Below are 26,110 nucleotides of genomic sequence, written 5' to 3'. Positions count from 1 at the left end.
CACTAGTCAGGAAATGGCAGAAGATGTTCAAATCAAACTTTATTTGTAGCACCTTCTGTACAGAACGCTTTACATGAGAAAACAATACAATGCATAGTGCTTCACTTCAAAATAAAAGACCAGTGATGACATAACACAGGAACTCTGTAAATACTAAGATGTAAGATAAGTACTATTCATTATACAGAATATATATTTTGTATATATTTTTTTTCCTTATAAAATACCTCTTACAAAGTGCAGACTGGTTCTTGTAATAATTATCAGTTGTTTCAATATATTAAAAAATAAAGGACATAAGAAACTTTTATTTGTTTTGAAAAGTATTTATTTATTGCTAGATTAACGTCCAATTAATATGTATAACAAGTTTTCCAAATTTTTAACTTCGGGATCAAACAAATATCAACCCTCCAACAATTTATTTTGTTTAAAACATTTTTTAATTTATTTTGTCTTTTCTTGGGACCAAAACACTTCATAATTGAAAATTTGCATTGATCTTAGATATGTTTTCATTTTTTTTCTTACCAATTTAAATTATTTACCCAGTTTATTTTTTTATTTTTTCATTTACTTATTTAGTTCATATATTCCTTTAGGTCCAAAGTAAGGAAACCTTTTTTTATTTAATTTTTTTTAATAAACAAACTACTTCGTAATATACATTTTTCATTGATCTTAAATAAATATATTTTTTATTTTTTATTTTTTTTAACACCAGAAAATTAAACTCATAATTATCAGACAGACCATGAACCCTGCAATCGATATGGATTGGAAAATCATTCCCCTTCTACATAAATTAATTGTAACAGCTAATAAGTGTTCAACATTAGAAACAAACTTTAAATGAAGATAAGAGCAACTCTGCTTATTCGATTTTGAAAGGTGACCTTATTTCTTAAAACTACATTAACATGTAAAACAACCAAGAACTCAAAAAAACACACAATCATTATAAATTAATACATATATAATTAGAAAAACAAAATCGGCACATTCAAAAAAAAAGTAATGAAACTAAATCAAAATTCACCCTGCATTACGTCATCTAAATAACCCGTCTGTGGATCTTGAGTTTTGACCCCTACACAGTTACACAGTCCACTGTCCCATAGACATCCCATCATGGCCGCTTTTCACTGTTCTTCTCTATCAACTTACATCAGCTTTTATTTCATCAGCCGCCTTCTTCAAGTCACAATGAAATCAACAAAATTTTCTTACAAGTTAAATTATCTACAGCTCCGGAAAAATGAAGAGACCAGTCTGGATTTTTCTTAAATCTTAATCTCTACATAACTAATTGAAAATGCTCCTAATGACAAAAAATGTATTGGAATTTGGTAGAAAGGTTGTCTGTTATTTATATGATAAAACCAAAATGTTCATTCTACTCCAACCTATGCCTATAAATATTAAAACAGGTGACACTGAACATTTGGAGTGGTTTCTTAATTTTTTCCAGAGCTCTATGTACTAAGGAGTGCATTACTGTCTGTATACCATTCGTTCTTTCATTTAAGTCCTTAAGTCCTTATTTTATCAACTATATAGTTCCCTCAAAACAATCAACAACAAAAAAGTTGTGCTGATGGCAAAACACTATTTCGTCCTCCCAGTGCTTTTTTATAGATGCAAAATAAATAAATCCTTGCGCAACTCTACATATTGAAAATTAAAAATTATGTTGTTAATCTTAATTATACCGAAAGTAATGAGGTAGTGATTTTTAGAACATAGAGTCTCAGTCCTCTTCACAGCAGACCCAGGTTAGAATCCAGCCCGGGTCGTTCTCTGCATATCATTTCCCCCCTTTGCCCCATTTCATCTCTTTCTCTCCGAACTATTTAATAAAAGCATAAAAATGCCAAGAAATTATCTTGAAAAAACCCTCTTTACTGGTTAAACATTTTGACATTCTGTACATTCATATAATCATCTTGCACTCCTTAAGTATTTTGAAAATAAATTGAACAATTAAACAATAAATACATTTCACATTCCTCTCCTGCCTGCTGCCCCAAAATCCAATAAAACAATTTTTTTGTATTTATTTTTGTAATGTCCAATTAGTGGTCTCCCTTAATTGCATTACGTCCGACCAAGGTCAAATTAAGATGCTTTTAAATACTTTTAAATGTTGTTTCATTGCGACTGTAACAAAACTTAACCATCTGCAGCCTAAATATATATTTTATATAACACAAACACATCCATTACCATTAGTCAGAGGTCTTACCCTAAGGCAAGTAGCACCATTTTGAATAAAACCGGATATCAGTATGATCATTTAAGAGAAATTCATAATGATTTGTCTTAAAATCCTTGAGTTTGACATTTTTTAACTACTTTTCTGTGTATAAAAATACAGATATTGTGAAAGATCTGTTTTGATGTATTACTTTAAGTTGACTTTTATACTTAAAGGTGCTCTAAGGAACTTTCAGTTTGTGTGAATTATAGCGCCTCCCTTTGGACAAAAGCAGTAGTGTTTTTACCACGCCAGCTGTTGTTCCTGGGTGAGCGTACCCATGACAAAGGCATTAAGAAAAACTAGATAAAAATAGCATTATTTTCACGGATGGTCTCGTTTGCTGTTACGTGTCATTTATGAACATCAGAGGAAAAATTAGACTGTTTTAGAAATATTCAAAAGTTCCTCGTAGCACCTTTTAAAAAGCAACTGTTCATCATAAATAACATCACAGCCTTAATATTAACACAGTCAATTCTCTTTACAAGAACCGAACATATTCAGATGCATAACTTTACCATCTCCATTTATTGTGAACACGTGTTGAAAGGAACAAAATGAGAAGCTCTGAATTTACTTAAAACATAACAGCTTTAATCCGATGTGACGTCTGAATGACTTTAAGACAAATGTAGCTCTCTTTCTTTCCAGCTAACACACAAATACAAACATTAAACATTCAAAAACAACCAGTCACACAAATGCAACACAGAGCATTTGTCAAGTATAAAGATCATGGCCGAGTTTTTTTTTCTACACACACACTTCCATAAAACGCCATTCTTTTCACACAAAAACTAAGAATTCTGCAAGATTTCTGCACCTGTACATTAAACATATATAATTTTTTTTCCTTTACATTTTTGTCTTGGCTCTTTTTTCTTTAATATATATATATAAATGTATATGATTTTATTAATTAGCTTAATTAGAATGGAACCCCCTTGCTGTTTTATTAAAGTCTTTTTTCTCTCCTTCATCACATTTCCGTCCAATCAGACCCATTTCAAAAACGGTTGACATTTTCGTGACCGGCCTAGACGCTGCCTCTTTAAGCCTTTTGGCATCAAACTTTGGACTAAATAGCAGCACAGGCAGCCGGTGTGCAAACGAAGGTATCTCTTTCTGCTCATCCTTTGCCTTGCCCTCTTGCGGCTTCCCCTTCTCTTTTTCTGTCTCGTTCTCCTTTTCGGTTTTGTTCAACTCTATCTGCTGCATAATGTTCTCTGCAGTGGAGAACATTTTGAATAGCACCGCGTCCCACATCTTTAAGGCTACGGGAGGGGCTTCGGTTTGGTTCCCGTCTTGAGTTGCAGGCTTGTCGACGGCCTTCTCATCTGGCTTTTTCACTTTGTCACCCTGCTGGTCCTGCTGCCCTGCACCGGGGGCCACTGCCGCCTTCTGAGAAACCATCGCTGGAAATTCTGGCTCTTCTTGCTCCACTACCATGTGCTTCTTGAGCCTGGACCATCCGCTCAGTTTAGATTTCACTCCCTTCGGCTTCTGTATGACTTTCAGGAGGGGTTCGGCTACCGGGAAGGAATCGTCAACTTGCTTTTTCTCAGGTGTTTTCTCAGGTGCTTTCACTGCTGACTCTTCTTTCTTATCTTTACTTTTGTCTTCACTTGCTATTGACACAGTAGCTGCGGCCTTTACAACCGAAACAGGACTTGGCTTGGATACTTCGGCTTTAGGCTCGGAGGCAACTACAGGTTTGGGAGTCTCTTTCTGATCAGGTTTCTGCTCCACCGTCTGGACTTTATCTCTGCCTAAAAGTTTTCTCACAGCCTTCATAGGATCCTGGTCGTCCCCTTTGGGTAGAGGACGTTTGACTTCAGGAGTTTTTGGCTTAGGCTTAACTTCTGGAACTGGTACTGGAGTTACCGACTTCGGTTTCACCTCTTCCGTTGGCGGTTTTGGCTTTGGCGTTTCATGAATCACCGTTGTTTCTTGTTTTGCTGCAACCTGACTGGTAACGGTTCTTGTCTCTTGTGTATACACTGTTGCCACGGTGTCAGATGCTTGCGAAACAATAATAATAGGGACTACGGGGGCGGTAGCAACTTTCTCAACTTTCGGAGGTGGTTTTACATCTACTTTGGGGGTTTCTTGGACTTTAGAAACCTCAATTGTAGATTGTTCCTCCATAGATGGTTCTTGGATGGGGGGTTTCTCTGGTGTTACTTTAACCTCCTCTTCAGTCTGCGTTGTAATACCGGCGATACCAAACGCTGGAGTATAAGTTCTGATTCCCCCATAAGCAGCGTATTCCGCCGGTGTCAACCCACGATAGGTAGACCTTGATTTTTGAGCCACTTGGGTTGGAGTTTTAGGTCTCTGGAAGGGAACAGGTGACACACCAGACGGGGATGGCCCATACGTTGGTGTCCTTGGTCTTTTGTAGCCAAGGGATGTGGTCAGAAGTCGGGATGCTTCGAAAGTTGGAGTCTTAGGCCTCGGCTGGCTGACAGAAGTCACTACTGCTGGTGCTCCCGGCTCAAATGTGGGAGTTTTAGAGCCAGAAGGAGCAGTTACGATCTTTTCCTTCGTCAGATCGGGCTCTGATTTTGACTTTGTTATACTTGGTTGTTGAATTGGTTTAGCTGCAGCGGGTGGTATCGCTGCATGAACGTCCCCATTCAGTATCGTTTCAGCTGGCTTTTTAGGCTTTTCAGTGGTCTTCACACTTTGTGCAGCGGACAAACTACTTGCAGCAGATACTGTCTGGGGCGTTATTGACTTCTCTGGTTCGACGGTGATTGGCGACACTGCAAACAAGAGAGGATTGGTTCTTGAGACTTCAAAGCTGGGCGTTGCGGCCCGAGCGGTGTGGTATGCCGGGGTTCTGGGGCGTCCTGCTGCAGTTCTTGTTGTTTGTAGCTCATAAGTTGGTGTTTTAGCTCTGACTTCAGAAGTCGGAGTCTTTACTCTTTTGATTTCAACTGCTGGAGCGGCTATCTTGATATCAGACGTTGGTGTGGCTCGTTTTAATTCAATTGACGGAGTGACTCTTTTGGTTTCCGAAGTTGGGGTTTTTCTCTGAGAATCTGTGCCCAATAGATTAGGCTGGGACGTTGGTGTGGGACCTCTTCTGACATCAAATACTGTACCCAAATCTTGTTTAGTTTCTGTCAATGTACTTTGAGTCACTGCGCTGCCAATAGCGGTTAATCCAGCGGAGTCATAAACCGGCGGGGTCTTGGACGACTCGTAGTACGATGTGCTCGCCGTGTACATCCTGATCTGAGGGACGTCAAACATCGGTCTGGGAGATCTCGAACGTTCTGTTGCTTTGAACGTTGGTCGTGGACTTTTGGATTTGCCGATTGGGGTCAACACAGTGAGCGGGCGAGTCATGGCTTGAGCAGGTGGTGCTACGTAAGGAGTAGGACCTAAACTTGAGGGCTTTGGCTGTGGGGTTCCTACGGTTGCAGCAGGTCTAAGCCCGGCATGAGTATCACCACCAAACGTTGACACTTTCACTTCAGTGGCCGGTACCGTTGCCTCAGTCAGGGATATTTGGGGAATCCCGACCTGGGCAGCAACTGGCCCCGGAGTCGGCCCTGTCCCATATGAGGACAATGGGGTAGCCTGCTGCGGATAAGAGTACTGCGGCGTCGACACCATTTGAGGTGAGTACCGCGCCGGTCTGCCGCCAAAACCTCCACGCTGCGGGTACGGGGACGCCACATGTTGATACAGCGGCCGGACGGTGAACCTGGACGGTGGGGGCTGGACATGGAAGAGGCTGTAGGGCGTCTCCGGGGTCTTTGGAGGAGTGGAGTGGTCACTGTGCTCGAGGTCCGGGCTTGCTTCATTCACAGGGGAAAGGCTGGAACGGAAAAGTGCGACGGACTGCGCTGTTGTAACGGAAGTCTTTTTCTTGGCGGTTCTCTTGAGGAGTTTCTGAAGCCGAGCGTTGTCCTTTCCAGGCTTGGGCAGCAGCGGAGGGGGGTACTGCTGGCAAAGCAGGCCCAACTGGTTCACAGCACCATAAGCGACAGCCATGAGCGCTACAGCACCCTAGGTAGAGGGGGAAAAAATCAAAAACTGTCATTGTGAGGCAGGATCAAAACATTTCGTCAGTTGTAAAGTTTAGGCCTAATAATGTCTTGAATCAAGACTAAAAACTGTACAACCTCTTGCTAAGATTTTTGCACATTGGAAAACGTTTTTTTTTTTTTAATTTGTCTTGGCATGAAATTTATAATTCAAAAAAAGTTACTTAATAGTAAGTTGGACCACTGTATAATTGTCTATCTGTATATTTAACCTTGTCTATTTGTGTCTTTTTGCAGATCTGTATCATGATGATTACTGAGAAGTTGGCTCTTCCCATCTTGATCCAACAGAAACACACACACTGGCTATAGAGACGTCTAAAAGGACCAGTATTCACAGACTCAATATTTAATTTGTTATCAGTTAAATTACTTTTTCAGCTTCTCTCAGTTGGGCGAGTACAAACCAAAAGGATAAGCCCAAATGTACTGACCATCAAATGTTGATATTTAATCAATTTCCTATTTGCATTTGTATTTTTTCGGTCAATATGTTTCTATTATTATGTATATATACTGTGTATGTGACCGTGAGCTTACATTCCCCACTACAGTGTTTAGGTGAATCATTCCTAATGTCTGGTCGACCCTTGTATTATCGTGTGTAGTGAAACTTAAAGGGCTTTTTGAATAGAAAAAGTTTGCCTTTTCAAATCAGGTAGAATTAATGGTTCACACTGTATTACGTCATATGATCTGCACTTCAACTTTGGCTAAAAACAATCTGAAACATCTGACAACATACTTGGTCGAAAATTCAAAAAATAAGTTCAAACTAATAACAATAATAACTCATAACAATAACAAGTATTAAAGCTAGGCCAAAGCGTAAGAGTAAACACTCTGCTCTGCGTCTGGCCGAAGAACGCCCCTTAACTGTTGTAGAATGAGCACATTCCACAGCCTGTCGTGAGCTATTGCTTAAGTATATCACGTCTTAAACTTGACGTGTAGTTAAGGACTAGGGGTGTGCTCGACTAAGAGAAGCATACTGAAATCTGATTGGTAAAATCTTGCTTATAGTCGAGTAACAGTCAAATAATTTCTGTATTGTCATTTGTGACCTTGGCATCAATGTTTACCACACAAGACAAAGGGGCTGGAACACCCAATTACAGTTTGTCTTCTTGACTTGGCATAATAATTTATTTCATTGCGACTAAATCTACAATTCATGCACACTAAAAGATTGATCAGAAGTTTATGAGTTATTTTCAAATTTGTATAAACAGTATAATTCTGATAATTATACTACAATAAGCGATGTGTCAAGATAAATTGGGAAAGACTAAGCAATCCCATGTAAATTCAGACATTCAGCTCACCCCATGTAGCCAGAATAGTATGATCCTGTTTTATAACCACATTTTGCGACTATTATGACCTGTGAGATTGTCAGTCAAATCAGGCTCCTTCTATGGAATCCTCAAATAGTCGAATATTCAGAGTCATCCCTATTGAGGACATTAACTTGTTATCTGTTACATTGCAACAACCTTCACTACACTGAGATTACCCTGTGTATGTTTGTAGTTTTACTCAGTGTTGCCTTCAGCCCAGTGTCTTGACTGCTGCAGACATTTTCCGCCTTTTAATACATTTCTGATTGTATGTGTTTATAACCACTTTTTCTTGAATAAATTAAAATGATTTTCTACTTTTGCTGAGCCCTCCATTTTGTTTCATTTATTAATATAGGAAAAAAAAACTCCTGCACACTGTCTCTCTCTCGTTGTCTCGCTGATTTAAATGTATACAATAGAAAGCAACAATTTGCTCAAACAACCTTCATTATTCTCAAATATTAATACATTGTCTAACTACTATCATTTTGCATCAAAAGTGTCAACTAATGGTAACACGTTACAATAAGGGTACACTGAAAAAAATGATTTTTTGGGCTTGTAATTATTACTTGATTATTTGATTACATTTTACAAGGAAATATGATTTCAGTGCTTCTACTTCAAAATGTCACCCTTTATTTAATGTGTTACTTGATTTTTATTTGTAATTATGTATCCTCATTTTTATATGTAAATATTATCCATCCTTCCAAGTAATATTAACATAACAACTGTATTGACCATACAGCCTGACATAAGCAAGTAAACTTTACTTAGATAATAGGCATAGATAGTATACAAATATAGTATGTAAGCTTGCAATCTTGCGCATGCTCAGTGGATGAGTTCAGTACATTTTGAATTCAGAGGAACTAGGCATTAACAGGACTTCTGGACGACACACTTCGACTGGGGGATTGTTTCGGTGCTCATCTGATGAGACAATTCATGGACGTGGAGCCTTGGGGTATGTTAACTTATATGCTTAACTAACTTTTTAATGGTCTGTGGGTTTAGTCATTGTTCTACTATTTTAGCAGCTAACCGGCTAACGGCTCTTCCCGCGTCCGCAGGCTGTTTTGGACTTGCGCCAAAACACTATTGGACTTGCATGAGTCCTTTTTAGAGGTCCATGGACACAGACATAGCACAGGTAAACAGCATGGACATTTAAGTAAACAGGGCTGCAGGGATAACAGTGCCACAGTGTGTGATACCGAACGCGAGGAGCCTCTTTCATCTAGGGCCCGTTGTGTTTTGAGGTCCGGTAAAGTTAGCATTGAATGGAGGCACCATTTTGACTTGCTGATATTAGCCTGTTGGTTAAACTGACAACACAATGCTTGCTTTGTTCAGATAATGTTACTTCTCTTAAGACTAGTATGAGTTATTGAGTGTTAACACCGCTGTGGCACAGGCTGTATCATTGTAATTGGTTTAAAATGTTTAAAAGATTGTTAATGATGTTAGCCACAAAGCTAATGCTAATCGCAAAGGCAGCTAGCTGCTATACTAAACCAGGCATTGTTTAACATTGAAGCTAGCCAAGCTAAGTTGCTATCACTCCAGTAATATTAAATGCAGTTTGTTAGTGAAGCAGTGATGGCCCATTTGACTTAGAAGTCAGTAAGTTATAAGTGTATTCACTCATAAATGATTGTGATATAAATACAGTCTGATTTATTTAATTTTCTTTGTTGAAACTTGCATGCTGATTTAAAACAGTAGGCCTAATGGCAATACAGTTCATTTAAACGTTTTTAAAGGGAAATATATTTAAATAAGTCACATGTATTTTTAAAAGAGGAATATATATTGCAAGTAAAAGAGGTGCCAAAAAATAAATACTAATTGGAAAGATGTTAAAAAATACAAATACTGCCTCTTAAATGTAAATAATTTCATATGCAGGATTTTTCCTGGCACAACACAGTGGTGGTGACAGTATGCTTTATTTCATGTTGATTCATTCCTCTGTTCTGTATTACTGCAGCTTCTTCCTGTGGAGATGGGTACCCCGGCAAAGCTGCGGATCATCTTGGATGATGATGACATTCGTAAACTGGTTATACCTTTAGGCATCCCAAACTCCCTTCAGGACCTTAATGATGTTATTCAAGAGACATTTCATATCACCAGGGCGTTTAATGTGATGTATCAAGACTTGGATTTTGGAGGCCAGTTTTTCACTCTAAGCTCCATTGAAGAAGTGCAAGACAAGGCTACACTAAAGCTTGTATTTACTCAACCAAATGTCCTAACTCTCAGTCCTGTGGAAGTATCTCATGTCGAATCCTTAGTTCCAGAACAGTCTTCTGATACAAGCGCTGGCCAGTCTTCTGATTCTCAGGACACAATTCTGCTGTCCTCCTCGGATGAAAGTGGACAATCTTTATGGTCTCAGCCATGGCCGGCAACGTTTCCAATACCTGCCTTTCCTCATGATGTAGACCTTATGATGGAAGTAGGAAACCAAGCCTATGAAAAGGATGGCACACTGTTGAACAATCCAAAAGTGACGAGTAGCATACTCGAGAGGCTAGCAGACACCATATTTTCATATACAGCATACCCAACTGGTCTCCAGGTTTTAGCTGTGGTAGAAGCTTTGGTTGAAAAGTACCCATGCCTCAAAGATCCGGGGTCTTTTAATGGCTTATATAGTTGGCAACAGAGGATCAAATACAAAATGGGCAATTATGATGATGTTAACTCCCTGAAAAGAAGAATCTCTGAAGAGGGTTCATCCAAAGACATCAAAAAGCCAAAGAAGGCAGAAGTTAATTACTTGCCACCACTGCCACTTGTTGAGACACAGAACTCTTTAGAGAATGAGAGAGTGGATTTGTTGCAGGAAGTAAAGAAGAAAAACTGTGAGAAGATCATTGGTGAGAAAATGGAGAGGTCTTTCTCCTATCGAAGAATGGAAGTTGTCCAGCAGTGCCCTGCAGTCCAAGACCTCATGGAGAGATGGCCTGGGCTGTTCTGTGAAACTCAGGTAAATCCAGTTCTTGTGTTTCTTTACCTGATGCTTGTATTGTTGTGTGTACAGGCTGGAAGAATATAAGTAAGATACATTTTGCAAGATTATGAAGTTCACCATGCAAAAACAGTGGTATTATACTACATTCATTTTAGGAAGGTGGACTGTATAATGTAGCAACTAAGTATCTTTTAACAGAAGTATTGCTTAAAATTGATCATCATTTTGAAGGCTATAGATTGTGTTGCTGCTTAGTAGTATTGTATTAAACTGGGAGGACTACTTTATTATTCAAGCAAGGTGGGTTGTCATGATCATGTTGTGTTTTTTTTTATTTGTAATTGTTTCAGATCAAAGAGGAGTTCAGAAGGATCACAACTCTTCATCTGGAGCGAACTTTTTTGTCAAAATTGGACAGTTACTCAACCAAACTCCTGGAGATATTTCAGACAAAGGGCGGGGTCCCGGGCACAAAAACAAGGCCTATGCTGGATTCACTCAGCCAGGTAAAGTTTAAAAATATAATTGTTGTCGTCATATGTTGAGCTAATAAATACATAGGATAACTGATGACACGTCAGCTCATTTGAACAAAGATAATATGTTTGTTCTCAGCAATAAATTAACTTCTGTCTGTGTAACAGCAACATGCTGAAGGCAGAAGAGATGTCACCATCCGCTGCTTGATAGAGTTCCTTGGAGAGTCTGCAGAGGAACTCATCAAAGACTATCAGGTACATTTTGAACATTTGTGAAATTATTATTCAGACCATATTAAATTTGTTTCTTCTCCAAGGGGAAAAACCTTTTAAATTCAATAACTTAAATTGGTGCTTAAGATACATGACTAGTGCTGTATCTGAAATGTTTACAAATGTTCATTTATTTCAATTTATTTTTTAAATTTTTACCCATTTTCTTATTTTTTTTTGTTGAATCACAGCCAATCTCACATTTTCCCTCAACACTGAATACAGTATACTTACCTGTTTATGTCCTTAGAGCTAAGCACATCTTAGGGGTTGGCCCAGGTTTGTGCCTCTCCGTGTATTAGCATTACTTTGGGTCACAGAGATAACATATTCTGTGAAATATAATTAACTTGTGTTGTCTGAAAAACCCAAAAGGATATTTAAAAATATGTGTTGGTAGTCTGACATGGTTTTCATAGTTCTCAAGACTATTCTAAAAAGACTGAAAAAATATTGTCTGGTGAAATTGTCTTTAACCTGTTTGCTAATTGTACCTGGGTTTCAAGTCCAAACAAAACAGTACAGCAAAAGGATTTTTTCTTCAAGAGTATTTGAGGATTCTGAAAATATCTAAAGTTTTTAACAACCTTATGGGTTTTTGAAATAATGCCAGTTTATCATCTCTGAGAAAAAAAACGATTGTTACATCTGGACCGCAATGTACACCAATAGATGAAAGGCACAAAGTAGGGTTAACTTGAACTGAGAAAGATCTGAAAAGAAATTCAATAAATAATAACTTAAGTTAAGTGTCCATCTATGTGAAAATTAAATTAATTAAAATCAGTACTTGTGTACATACATACCCAGCATTTAACCAATGTCTTGCTCTGAGTGTCTTATTTCTGTTGCATTATTGTATAAGTAGTAAATGGCCACTCAAATAAGCCAACCCAGTAAATCACCTCTTGCATATTCAGGAACTTTAAAGAAAATATCTTTAGTATAATGACTTCCAAGCACTGATTCATATGTTTTTGACAGGATGTCAGCAAAGAAGCCATCAGAGATGACCATGCTCATCATGTCTTGAAGATTGTTGTCGTCCATGGAAGTACTGCACAGGAAGGCCACAGCCCTGCCCATGTCTTGATCATCATCGAGGGAAAAGAGGTTCTTGATGATTGTAAAAGTGTGGCAAAGGCTTGCCTTCTGCTCATGGGTTTTATCTATGCAATGAACTTGAGTTACCCACCAAAGTTGAAATACACATTCGAAGTGTTTCAGAAGCTCTTTCTTGAGCTTGACATCCTGAAGATGTCTTCCAAAGTCCGGGCTTTGCACAACAAACTTCTATCATGAGATGATTGTTTCTGTGCCGGTTCCCGAACCAGTTGCATTGTTGAAGTTGTGGTTCAGAGGAAATACTTGGGAGCTAGTTAGATAAAGAAATGTCCTGTTCCAAATATTTGAGCCCAGTTTGTAAGATTACATGTTTGTATATTCTGTTATGGTAACTGACATATTGTTAGTCTCATAGCATAATTTCCTAAGTCATATTTTTTTTTCAGTTATTGCACTTTATGGTACTTGCAGTTATTGCACTTTAAAGTGATACTTCTAGGCAGTTCTTTCTTCAAACTCACTCACTCAAGGATAGGGACGAGAGAGAGAGAGAGAGAGAGAGAGAGAGAGAGTTTAGTTGTTGTTGTATTCTAACTGGCAACACTGTTTTTTTTTATTTTTAAATGTATCTGCTAATGCCAGTCAGTGTGTTGGAATACTGTAAGCAATTACCTATTGCAATAGTGTTGGAAAATAAAAGTGCTTTTTATAAAGTAATTTCATGTTTTGTGTTTCTTACTGTTACTTAACTTTACTTCATTTCCTGAGTAAAACTTACAGATAATTTCTGTGTGCAAAACTGTTACAGGGTTTTTTTCAAGTAAATGTTACTTAAATAAATGTTACTTAAATAATGCTAAAACAAGAACTAGGTCCAACCAATTAAAAGCTTTGGGAAAAAAAGTAGTATTTTTTACAGAAATTTGTAAGTAAATGCAGTGCTAGTCCAAGAGTACATTTTACTGAAGGAGATTGTGTAAAATGTACTCATGAAAGCAGAAATTTGCTAGTAAACTTTACAAGAATTTCTTCGTTAAACTTAATCATTATTGGTAAGTAGATTTAACTTGAGAATATCATATTATATATAATTTGCTCCCTCAGTTAAATTTACTTGGAATTTCTGCGTGCAAATTGTTACAGAGGTTTTTTTAAGTAAATCACACTCCAAATTTTTTTCAGTGTACATTAATTAACTGTTAGTTAATACTTAGTTGATGCTATTAGCCGATAGTTAATGCGTACGTAATGCTTATTAGGCATCAACTAACTGTTAACGCTTGGTTATTAACATTTAGTCAGTACTCGGTTAAGCATTAATTATGTTTAGTTAACTAATGCTGTGTAAAGAATTTACTAAGCATAACAGTTAGTTCATGCGAAGTTTATGTTTACCAAGCATCAACTAAGCAGTTATTAGCAGTCAGTTAATGTGTATAAAGCTTTAATATAAGCATAACCTAACAGTTAAATAATGTACCCTTATTGCAAAGTGGTACCTTAAAAAATATTACATTTAAGAAGAAGTTTTTCCATTGGATTCTGATGGAAAGTTTCCTCTAGACACATATTGAGGATGACTGATCATGTTTGTGTGAGTGCTGAATGCTCTTCATAATAGTTAGGGTTAGGTTTTAGGCAAGATATCACTGGTAGCTAGAAAACTCAGCAGGAGATTTTGAGCCGAACTCTCCCTGGATGAAGTTACCGTCTCACAGCTGATCCTTGTGGAAGCTTTTTCCTCGGCCTAATTTTAGTTTGAAGGCAGGGAGGCCCAGCCAATCACCTGCTCCCCCTTATTTAAGACTCTCTTGCTTTTTACAGGCTGCATTACTTTCCACGAAAACAGTAAATCAGATGAGACGGAGCCTTTGGGGCGCGCAACAAGAGAACTGTTTAAAACAGATTAATATAAATCACCCAGATTATACTTTTTTAAAGATTATTGTTTGGCATTTTCAAGCTTTATTAGATAGTACAGAGACGGGGGGATGACCTGCAGTTAGGGTCCACGGGTCGGATTTGAACCCGCGACCACTGCAACGAAGGCTGGAGCCGATATGGTACACGCTCTATCCACTGCAGTTGGATAACTTGTATTCTTAGGAGTAGAGCCAATGTTTCTTGTTTTCAGTTTCATTTTGGCCGTTTCTTTTATGTCTGAACAGCTGCTGTGCTCAACTTTACAATGCCAATACAAAGTTTATTTGACCCGTGTTATTTAAAGGGTCCAGGGGTCAAAGGTTTCATTATGACCAATGCTCCAAATTCATACAATGATTACAGATGTAGGTTAATGTTCTGTTGACGCAACCCTTAAATGGTAAGAAAATGCCAGTTTAACCATAAAAGCATGCAACTTAATTTGTCTTTTTCAACATACCCAAAACAAATAAAAAACATTGAAGATGTAGCTTTTCCTCAAGTGTTACTAGTAGTGGAGCAAAAAAAATGCAAAGTTTGTCCTGGGGGTGGCGCTACAAGAAAAGTCATGCGATCATTAACAGTTTAAAATGGTTCATTCTCTGTGGAGTTGGAGAATGATAATCTGCTTGTTTTCATTTAGACATTTCTTCAGTGCCAGGCTTAACTTTGTCCTCATGATGGGGGAGCAAGAGGGAAGGGTAAGAGTTCAACAAAATCATTAGGTTTCATCCCCGAAGGATCATAAACATCTGTAGAAAATGTTATGTAAACCTGTCCATTGATTGTTGACATATCAAAATCTAGATTAAGATCATGCTTGCTACTTGTGGAGGGTGCTGCTATAAGTATAATATTATATTTATAGAAATCAGAATAAATGTCTCCCAATTTCATGGAAGTCTATTTAGTTTTGATCGACCAATCAATGTATTACATTTCTAACAAAGGCAGAGAAAAGGAGCGATTATTTTTGGTGTTGGGTGAAAAAACTCTAACAATGGATCTTTGGTGCATAATAGCAACATTCCTGGCCATGAAACAATTAAATGGACTTGATTTTATTAGTTTAAATAAGTATGATTTATGATTTCTAAATAATTAAGAGACATTTACTTAATATTTTCAAAAATGTTAAGTTTAAGTTTAAGTTAATTTAACTAGGTTCTGACAAGTTAGTTATACTTCATATTATAGCATTGAATTTTATATACAAATTGTTGTTGCTTATTGTAACAAGGATTGTATTATGAGAGTGACGTTTTTCAGTGTTTCACTAGCACAACAGTGTGAAAACCATGCACTTTATAGAACAAAATGTCCAGGTGCAGCAGCTATTATACATGTATATGCATTTTTCTTTTTACATTTGATTTGCATTAGCTGTATTAATAAAGGCTTTTCAACTGTGTGCCTTGGTTTTCACACTCTTCTGCAATAGATTAAATAGTTAAATGAAGGATTTGCACTTTGACCAGAGAGGAATCTTGCATGCGAGGGTCTGTGAGGTTACAGTTTTACAGGCCGAGCTTTATTTTGCATCTTTGTCGTGTCAGGATCCTCTCACGTCTCTTCCCACATAAATACACCCGTGTGGAGGTGTGTATATATATCTGCTGAAGTGTGAAAGTGAATGCAGGGCATCTGATCCCTTGACATCACTAGCCCAATGACACTGGATAGGTCCATCAGAAATACAGTGTCACTGAGAATATAACCACTAACACTAGAGGACAAGAATGGTGAAGAAATTAGCTTAGAAAAATGTTGGTTTGTTATTGTTTTTTCAGTTTTTCTATCACCCCCCAATAAGGTCCTTTTTGTTCCCAAAAACACTGCACAATTATCACGTAATATCAATATATCCGCCAATTTGATCTTAAAATAAAAGTTACATAAGTTAGAGTCTATCCAGATCCCTGACATCATAGGGAAACATTTGTTTAATATCCTCGGTTTACTATGTGTGTCACCGCACTGAAATGTAGGCCAGATCTGGTAGGGGTTTTTAAAGGCCCTCCAACCCCCATAAGCCTGTACCACCCCTCCCAATCACCCACCTCCCTCCTTCCCTCCCTCCCTAAACCTGCTGCCAGCCTGACACATGAGAACTCGCTCCTCCATTTAAGGCACTGGTGGGTTCGGTATTTGGAGCGCCTTCAGGATTCAAGTTCAAAAGAGGAAAGGGTAATAATAGACGTGTAATACAAACCACCAACCAAGCTGGTCCACAATGGCCTCTGCTTAAGTAAGTGAATCCACCCCAAAAAAGTCACTCATTACTTCGCCTCCCAGTGAAGTTATGAGGCTTCACACACACACACGCACGTGCACACACACACACACACACACACACACACACATACACACACACACACACACACACACACACACACACACACACACACACACACACACATACACACACACACACATACACACAAACACAGCAAACAGTGAAGTTTAAAAAGACGGAACGTACCAGGTAAAAACGTGTTGCTGATGTTCAGAGCACTCCAGGCAGGTTCCCCTTTGACGGACCAAAGAGAGAATAATATTCGATTTTAAGTTCAACGTTGAAAGTCAAACTCAACTTTATTCACGACAATTACACAACAGAAAGAAAGCAATTCCTTTGAAGCTAAAAATGTGATCAGCATTCAGTCACTCCTCATTGCAGCTAGGACAGAGAAGTAACAGCGCAACAGCAGTGTGTTTTGAATCGAAACAGTGCGAAGCTAACAGTTTAGCACCCTGCTGGTTGTTTAAATGTTGCACCAAGGACAAGAAAAAACGCCCTGAGCTCTGCAGACACTAGTCAGATCTATGGTAGTTGAGGGTAGAGAGAGAGGGGAGGGTGGGGGTTCATGCATTCGACAGCAGCTGCCTTGCTAACAATGCTAAATGCTAATAGCTTTTTCCTATCTGTCTGTCTGGAGAATAAAAGGTGTATATATAATGACGGGTTGTTTACCTGTGCGACGGCCGGCCGGCTGCTGCCTGCTTGTCCCAGGCCGGAGTGTCAGAGCGGCAGGTTCATGTTGAGCCCAGAACGCGACCCCCCCTTCCTACAAATGGAAGGAACAGACGCCATGGCGATCCAAAAATAAATCCTGAGCGCTGCCTGGGAGCTGCTCAGAGTGACAGCAGCGTGGTCTGTGACAGAGGAGAGAGAAGGCAAGCTAGAGTGCGGACAGGCCACAAAGACCTTGGGTTTCACCAGCGCTCTGAGGCCTCTAAACGTGGGGTCCGAGGGCCACCCAGGGGTCCTACGAGGCCCTGCTAGGGACCCGGCAGGGGGCTCCATAGTGTCCAAATAGATGGCATTGAACTGTGGTCTTTGGCTTTTATGAATATACAGCTCCGGAAAAAATTAAGAGACCACTCCAAATGTTCAGTGTCTCTTGTTTGACTATCTATAGGCATATGTTTGAGTAAAACAAACATTTTGGTTTTATTCCAGAAACTACCGACAATATTTCTAACAAATTCCAAAAAAAAAAGGTTATTTCGAGCATTTTCGTTAAGTAATGTTGAGATTAAGATTGAAGTAAAATCTAGACTGAACTCTTAAGTTTTTCCAGAGCTGTATTTATTTCCTTTCAGGTATGTTTTATTGAGTGCCAAGTTGGATATTTTGTAGTTTCCTATATGTATTAAGGACTTGGCTGTTGACATGAGCGCTATTTACAAGTCAGAACATTATTATTACGACAACTCTGATAAGACATGAACGCGATATTACCACTCCACTTCACGAGAGGTGAAGCTTTTGAGTCTCTTTTATCTACCCTCTAAAAAACAAACATAAACACTCACTTAGAATACTTAGAAACGGCTTACCCTGAAATAATTAAGAATTCTGTAGAAATAATAGAGATTAAAGGGTTTCTGATGGGATTGGGGATTGTTTGAGGTACAGATAACATTAAAGTTCTTAATGTTCATTAGTGGTCATCACCCATGTGGGCTGTGTCTCCCTGTACTGGACATTGAATGGTTTGTAGACTGTCGTGCGTCTGACGCCGCTGTGTTGTCGCTTGGGTTGGTATTTTTCATCAGATGGAATAAATAAATGAAGAAAAATGAATCAACACATTAATTTGATTGACATTGAAATAATATACAATGCTTTCACACTTGAAATGAACCGACCAAGAACCACATCTTGATTTTGGACCAAGGTTCAGTTATTTGGATCAGATCAAACAAAAAAGTCAGAAAGTCTGGGCCAAATGAGATCTTTTTGAAAGCCCCCTTAGGGTCCTAACTTGTCTAGGAGTTCTTAAAGGCGCACTATATAACTTTGGTTGTGTCAAAGAAATCAACATTTTATAAGGTACTATCTAACAACTTTATAACAAACTTTCTTCACGGGAAAATGTGATCCCTTGAACACTGTTTGAAGTTAGAAAGCTTCCTGAAAAGTTACCGTTTCACTGTTGTTGTTTACAGCAGCAGGGCCCACAGTTTTGTTCTTGAACATATTCAAGTCTCACATTTGGTTGCGGGTTTCAAAATAATTTGGTTTTAATTTCTGATAATACAATAATTAAATACTAAGAATTACATTTAGAGAAACTATATTTTTGTAAACTGAAGGCAGGCTCTAAACACGTAAACAAATCCCCCTCCCCTGAAATTGCACCTTCAAATCCTTTAGATCTGCAATCGTGCATTGACAATAAAACACACTTATATAATACATTTGGGTTAAATTACTTTTAAAATGTTGGATATATTCAGTATCCCAGTCTTAAATACGGATTTTAAGTATATGGAGGTAATTTACAAACTCAATATGATAACCCAGATCTAAAATGTCGTGCATAGGCTTCTAAGTATTTTTGTATACAATCTTTTTTTCAGGTTCAAATTCAAAAATTCAAAATGCGAACAAATGCAAGTTTGGACATGGTGATATTTCCCATATCTCCCATCCATACCATATAACCGGAACTGGCTCTAGGTTCCCAGTGGTATATGTACTTAAAGGAAATAAGGATATTTAATGGGTTCTTCAGGAGGTTTTATGATTCCTTAGGGGAGATTCTGTTTTGGTGTGTATCCCTGTGTTTCCTGTTTTACTTTGGTATCTGTGTCTTTTGTTTCACCATGTCCTTTCAAGTTTCCCTCCTGCTTGATTACTGGAGAGAAAGAAAGAGAGAGAGAGAGAGAGAGAGAGAGAGAGAGAGAGAGAGAGAGAGAGAGAGAGAGAGAGAGAGAGAGTGTGTGATTATTGGTCCCTCCCTAATGTGTTTCACCTTTGCCTCGTTGTCTCCCCTGTCTTGCCTATTTAAGTCCTTGTCTTCCCTTTGTTTAGAGTTTTAGCATTGCTGTGTTGGTGAGTTCGGAGTACCTTGCTTCAAGTGTCAAGTGTCAGATCTGAACGGTAATTTAATGTTTGCACTGATAGGTTGCATAGTTCAGAGATGGTATGTATTTTATTTTTCTTTCTTACTTTTTTCTGAAAAGTTGTTGGCCATGTTTATCACACACATGAAAGCTAATTCACTGATATAGGACCTGTTTGAAATTTCCAACTACTACAGTAATGGTAGGACTGGCCAATATAATTTCAATTATCTATATATTATAACTTAACATGTTCTTGTAATGGCAGAATTTCATAAATAAAGGTTATTTTTTAGATATTTGGTTAGTCGCCCCAATAACATTAGCAATAGTGGTCATCCGTCCCTCAGTCTACTTAAGCATATATGGCTGCAAGCAATTTATGTTTTGTTAGTTTTACTATTCATCTAAACTGGAATAAATGTGGACTTTTTACTTTATTCTCTTCACCAGACTGCAGAATGTTAAATGCCCCCAGACCTCCCTTCAGGGGTTTAGATGTCTTGCCAGATGCAGACAACTTTGGCTCAACAATCAGCCCTGACTGGGAGCTGGCTGCCCTTTGTCTTGCAGTCCACCCAGGTTGGATCAACAGCCAAAGACAGCCAGGGACAGACGATCAACAGCCATGCCACTGGCTCTCCTCCAACCTAGCATGTGTCAGAACAAACGTGAGTACAAACCTTTCAACCCATATAATGCGCCGTATTCCTGCCTGTGTGCTGTGTGAACTGCAGAGGGTTTGACCAGCAAGTAATTGGTTGCCATTTGTTTTCCTTGTATCACCTTGCAGGTCTACACACAGTCCCCAGAATTAGGACTAAACAAGGAGAAGCAGCCTTCAGTTATCCTCCACATATCTGGAACAAACTCCAAGACAACTTGAGGTCTGCTGCAACTCAAAGCTCTTTTTAAATCAAATCTGAAGACTTTTCTGTTTCCCGTTTTAACCTGTAATTTTTAATTTATTTAAATGTTTTATCTCTATTCATATTTTTCATTCGCTTTTAAAATGTATATTTAACTTAACGTATTTTAATCTTGATGTATTTTAACCAAAAAGACCTACAAGGAAAAGAATCGAGAGCCAACTTGAAGCAAACAATCTGGGCTCTGCCTGGGATGGTATGAAAGCCATCACTGGGCTCAAAGATAAAGGTAAAAAGGTTTCATTAGCCAACTATACCTGTGACCAGCACCTTGCTCAGAGCCTCAATGATTTTTATGTCGAATTCAAAACTCATGGTTTTAGTGAGGAACACTCTGTGATCAGAAACTGACTTCTGTCTGCCCCCCGCTTCTAGACCTTTTTTAGGGAACAGAATGTGACCAATTGTTTTAAAAAATGCAACCCCCGTAAATGTCCAGGCCCCGATCACATCGGCGGCCGCTTACTAAACACCTGCGCACATCAATTAGGTCCCATTTTTAATTAGATTTTTAACAGATCTGTCAGCAGAAAGTACCCTCCCTCTGGAGGGTACTTTCCCATAATGATGAGACTGGGCATGGCCAGGTTACAGAGGACTTCCTGACCTGCTGCAACGATGTGTTCCTTGAACTTAACATCTCTAAAACAAGAGGTCTGTATTGATTTCAGATGTGGCCCCCATCCCACCGAGAACACTGTCATCTGTGGCCAGCCAGTGGAAATCCTGCCCAGCTATAAATATCTGGGCACAATCATTGATAACCTGAAATTTGATGTAAACACTGACATGCTGTGCAAGAAGGGCCAGCAATGCCTTTACTGCCTTAGGAAATTAGCTAGACTCAATGTTGACAAAAGCCTGTTGAAATTGTTTTACAGCGCTTACATTCATTCTGTCATCTCCTTCTGTCATCTGTTGGTACGGTAACCTCACTACCAAGGATAACAAATTCTCTTGGGAGAATAGTAAAAACTGCTGCTAAAATGACTGGCATCCAGTTAGAAGGCCTTGATCCTATAGCAAACAGTTGCTCAAAAAATCTAGGTCCATACGACAAGACAGTGCCCACCCTCTTAATTCAGAATACAGGGTGTTGCCATCTGGCCTTCGCTTGTGTCCCTAAGACCACCAAAAATAGATAAAAATATTCCTTTGCCCCTGCCTCGATTCGAGCAACCAATGCTACCAGCAGCAGGTAAATGCTGCTATTGTTGATCTTGATTTCGATTTTTTTCTGGTGCTGTGGTGTTGACTTTGTTGCTGTTGGCGTTGATGCTAACGGCACTCTGCACTTTATTTTGCTGCTACTGATTGATGCTGCTTACTACAAAGCACTTTATATCTTGGCACTTTATGATTTTGTTATGATTTTATGATGGTAAGACCTGTTTTGTGACTGCATTGGCACTTTGACTTTGTTGTGTTGTTTTTTTCCCTGCTTCTTGCACTTTGTGCCCAGGCCTGTGTACATGTTGTGATGTTTTGTGTCCGCTATTGTATTGTACTGTTGTGGTGTTAGCCACTCCTCGCTGTGAACCAATTTGCCCTCTTGGGACACAAATAAAAACTTTGATCTTGATGTATCCATGCCCCTGTAAAGCACTTTGAATAGAGTTGTGTCTAAATTGTGCTAAATAAATCAATTTGCCTTGCATTGTCTTTTCTGTGTATTTACTCCATATTTGCTGCTTGATTTGTTACCCCCAAATGTTTGTACCTTATTTATTTAATCTGCTGCACACAAACCCTACTGCTGCTCAACAGCCAATCACTAATAAATACACCATTTCCTGTTTGCAACCTCCATCTTGTGTCTCATGCCACACCTCCAACCACTGGTCATCTCAGTGACTGCTCTGCCAGTATCAATCATCCCCATCCAGCAATTATTCACACATATTATGAATGTAATGAATTCTGAATATGTTCTGTTTTTAATTTCTATATTTTACTGCTTTTAGTTTATCATTGTTAAGTGAGTTTGTTGTTGTGGACCCCAGGAAGACTAACTTGTCCCACATTGGTAACAGCTAATGGGGATCCTTTTAACAAACAATCCAACTAAAAAAAGATTTTGTATCAAGAGGTGATATCAAAAATTTAGATTTATGATCCTGGGATTAAAATGGTGCCAGAGTTCCCATATAGAGTAAATTTAATTTGACCAATGAAATGCTGTACTTCACACAACACCTCTAGTTGGATTTTTGTGTCTTGTTTCACTGCTCATCCCAACAGCTCCGGTCAGTCCAACTGTAAATCAACAACAGCATAATCAGATAGGAGGTCCTTTGGCCTGAGGTTTGCATTTCTCTGACAAGGAAACATTTGACACTCCCACGTGAGGACGACCAGTCTCTGGTCTTTATTCCGTCACTCTAGCGCCCCCTGGAGGAAATGAGAGGTTCCTTATATTTTGCACTATTTTTAATCTATTTATAGTTTATAAATCAAATCAGCTTTATTTGTATCGCCCAATATCACAAATAGACATTTGCCTCAGTGGGCTTTATATTCCATACAGTATGCCACTCTACCCTTAGCTCAGCTGAGAAAAAACTCCCAGTAAAAACCCTTTATCGGGATTAAAAAATTGAGGAACCTCAGGGAGAGTTGACAGAGTAAGGGATCCCTCTCCCAGGACGGACATCTTGCAATAGATGTCATAAGTAGAGAAAATCATAAAGGGGTCGTATCATTGACCAAATGTTTTCATGGTATATATTAATCATCTTATCTTATTTTTATCATTTTGTTATTGCACCGTGGGTTGATACGAAATGTAATCTCGATTCCTCTGTATGTCTGGCACATATTACAGAAGTTGACTTGACTTGATTCGGGAGGCGGTGAGTGACACCCATATCACAGAGCCAGCAGCTTATACAATAAATCAGGCTGGGGGCAGTGTGTGTGTGTGTGGGCTGCAGCTTGTTTAGAGTTGCAGCCAAACAAAAAGACAAGATGTTACATCAGAAACGTATCTTGCAGAAGGAGATCTATAAGATAAGAGATTGATTTTTGAAAGAAAATAACGTTCACATAATAAAAATAATACAAACAACGCTCACAGTCACACATTGACCGTGGCAACTTGACAGGTACATTTTAAAATGGTTTACAATCACAAATATTAATGTAAGGAATTCCTTACTTTATAGTGAAGTTATCAAACAATTAAGAATGTTTGCCCAAATTTGAGGAATCACTGACTGACAGCCCAATGGAATAAGGCTGTGATCTTTGTGTCTTTCATCAATGGTCAGCTAATCATTGTTGTTTTTGCATGTCGTATGGCCTGTGTTCTGTATGGCCATGTGTGTTGTTTGTGTGTGTACCCCTTTAGTTTTCCACTGAGTGAGCTCAGGAGTCACTCAATCACACACAGGTGTGTTCAATTAGCTCTGCTCCTAGGGGCAGTAGCCTATATAAGCAGGAGAACTTGAGACTTCACTCTCCATTTGTGCCATTTTGCAGCAGACCATGCTGTGGGTGGTGTGTGCCTTGTGTTGGCATCTGTGTGGTTTGGTGTTGGTTGGGTTTGTGTTTTAAGTTAGATTAGATATATTTTAATTCGTCATTCAATTTGGGATTTGTTAATAAATTGGGTATGAAGTATTTAAACAACTGTCTCCCATTCCTCCTTCAATCGATATAATATCAACGTGTTACATCCCGATGTGGACCAGGTAACAATTGGTGTTATATGGCTTGAGGGAAGAAGGGGAGAGAATGGGTCCACATGGGGACGTAACTGCATGGAGTAAAACTGTCTGGGATATGTGTGTGGGAGGGAGGGGAGAGGTGGGCATTTATTTCTAATCATTTGGTTGGACTCTTGACAAACCAAGGCGTCGAAGAAAAAAACAAATCCCAAGCAAAACATGGATCGACACAGGTTAACCCTTATGCCCCGCTGGTGGAGATTTGTGTATCTGGGGTTGCATTTTTGAGATAATTTTGGCTGTGATTGTCCCCTAGCCATAAAATTTGGTAAGGAGGTGTGTTTTACAATGAAGTTTTGATATTCTGAGTTTCATCCATTTCCACTTCATTTTGACTGTGTGAGATGTTTTTGTTACACTGGGACCGCTTCGTACATTTTGTGTACCATTGACTTCCATTATAACGACATTTTTTGACCCCCACCTTTAAATTAAAGTGAAAAATATTTTTGACTGTAATTTCCCATTTCTCTGTAGTAAACTTGATAAGGTTATGTAAAAATGAGGTCAATAAAAAAAATGCCCCATTTTAGCCCCCCCCCACTAATCTCTATGGTGACCCTTTACAACAAATTGGCATCCTTGTGTAATTCATGGCTGCAAACCAATAAAAAAAATAAAAAAATACAATAAAATAGTTTTGATGTGTAGTTAGTGAACACCTCTTTTAGTCAGAATGGTTGAAGTTAAAAAAAAAAATCCAGGAGTGTGTCTGTGTGTACTCAAATCACATACACTGAAATCCTTGTCTAAAAAGATGCCATTTCGTGAACTCATAGAAAGCCATAAAACCAGTATTTTTGATTCCTTGGCCATGCCAAGATAAAATCAGAATTTATATAATGTTTTGCATTCATTTTGAAGGTAAGGCATCACATTTTAGGTTTTAACTATTATCTAGTTGATTTATGAATTTCATATGGTGTATTACTGGGGGAAAACTTGCCTCATGACACAAACCTGAAAAAAAATAGGATTTTTCATAATTTTAAAAAATTTCAGGAATACTGGCCACTGCGACAACACATCTAAAGAAAAATGTCAAATGTGTTTGGATATGGATGGGGGGGACTGTTGTCTGCATGTCCATGACAAAATAAGATTGTGTGTGTATGTGTGTGTGTGTGGGGGGGTGTGTGTGTTTGCATGTGTCATACGATATTAGGGCAGCAAATCTGTACCCCTTGTAATTTCTCTCCTCTCATACACACACACAAGCACACTTTCACACACATACATGCACTTACACATGCACACACACACACACACAGACACATACACACACACTCACACACACAAAAAAAAAAAAAAAAGCTGTTATTTTGTAGTTTTAGTGAGTGGTTTTCATCATAAAAATTCATATTTTGATGATAAAAGAGGTGATAAAATGGGTAAATTTTACTATTCTCTTTCATTTTACCCAATTGCATTGTGTTTTCTGCAGTAATATGGGAAATCAGAGGCAAAAAAAATGTTTCACTTTAATTTAAAGGCGGGTTGCCAAAAAGTTTTCTTATAATGCAAGTCAATGGTAGAAATCTAACTTTTTTTATTCAATTTGACATTATTCAAAAAGTAATAATGCCCCAAATTCAATTTTCTCACCTATTGTTCAGATGGGTGAGCCGGTGATACTAATAATAATCAAAGTTAAAAAAAATATTTGAATATTGAATTTTAGTGCATTTTTCAAAAAAGCGGTTGGTGG

The 26,110-nt window shown here is 38.4% G+C and overlaps 3 protein-coding genes across 4 annotated transcripts in view; 1 reads left to right on the top strand and 2 right to left on the bottom strand.

Moving 5' to 3' along the window:
• lsp1a (lymphocyte specific protein 1 a) overlaps positions 1-7,983 on the top strand; it is a 36,944-nt gene extending 28,961 nt beyond the window's left edge. The window contains exon 13 of the mRNA XM_080028192.1: positions 6,559-7,983. Coding sequence (XP_079884318.1) covers positions 6,559-6,581 — 23 coding nt within the window. The 3' untranslated portion in view covers positions 6,582-7,983. The remainder of the gene's footprint in view (positions 1-6,558) is intronic.
• Positions 1-26,110, bottom strand: part of LOC307250690 (protein NLRC3-like) — a 439,475-nt gene that overhangs the window by 145,224 nt on the left and 268,141 nt on the right. The window lies entirely within an intron of this gene.
• prr33 (proline rich 33) lies at positions 320-17,401 on the bottom strand. 2 transcript variants are annotated; one of them, XR_013844889.1, is made up of 4 exons: positions 17,365-17,401; positions 16,873-16,920; positions 1,436-6,283; positions 320-1,321 (listed from the first exon to the last, which is right to left on the bottom strand). XR_013844889.1 is itself a non-coding variant. In XM_080028191.1 (3 exons), the coding sequence occupies exon 3, from the start codon at positions 6,266-6,268 to the stop codon at positions 3,185-3,187; it is 3,084 nt and encodes a 1,027-aa protein (XP_079884317.1). In that variant the 5' UTR covers positions 6,269-6,283; positions 16,873-16,920; positions 17,365-17,401; the 3' UTR covers positions 320-3,184. The 2 variants fall into 2 exon arrangements, 1 of the variants encoding a protein (XP_079884317.1); XM_080028191.1 differs by having other exon boundaries at positions 320-6,283.

Source organism: Ammodytes marinus (assembly GCF_949987685.1).
Source record: "Ammodytes marinus genome assembly, chromosome: 5".
Taxonomy (NCBI): domain Eukaryota; kingdom Metazoa; phylum Chordata; class Actinopteri; order Uranoscopiformes; family Ammodytidae; genus Ammodytes; species Ammodytes marinus.
The sequence above is the reverse complement of the archived record's forward strand: the minus strand, read 5'-3'. Positions and strand labels throughout refer to the sequence as shown.

Coding starts and splice junctions, on each gene's coding strand:
- prr33 (XM_080028191.1), bottom strand. CDS start 6,268: ATGGCTGTCGCTTATGGTGCTGTGAACCAGTTGGGCCTGCTTTGCCAG.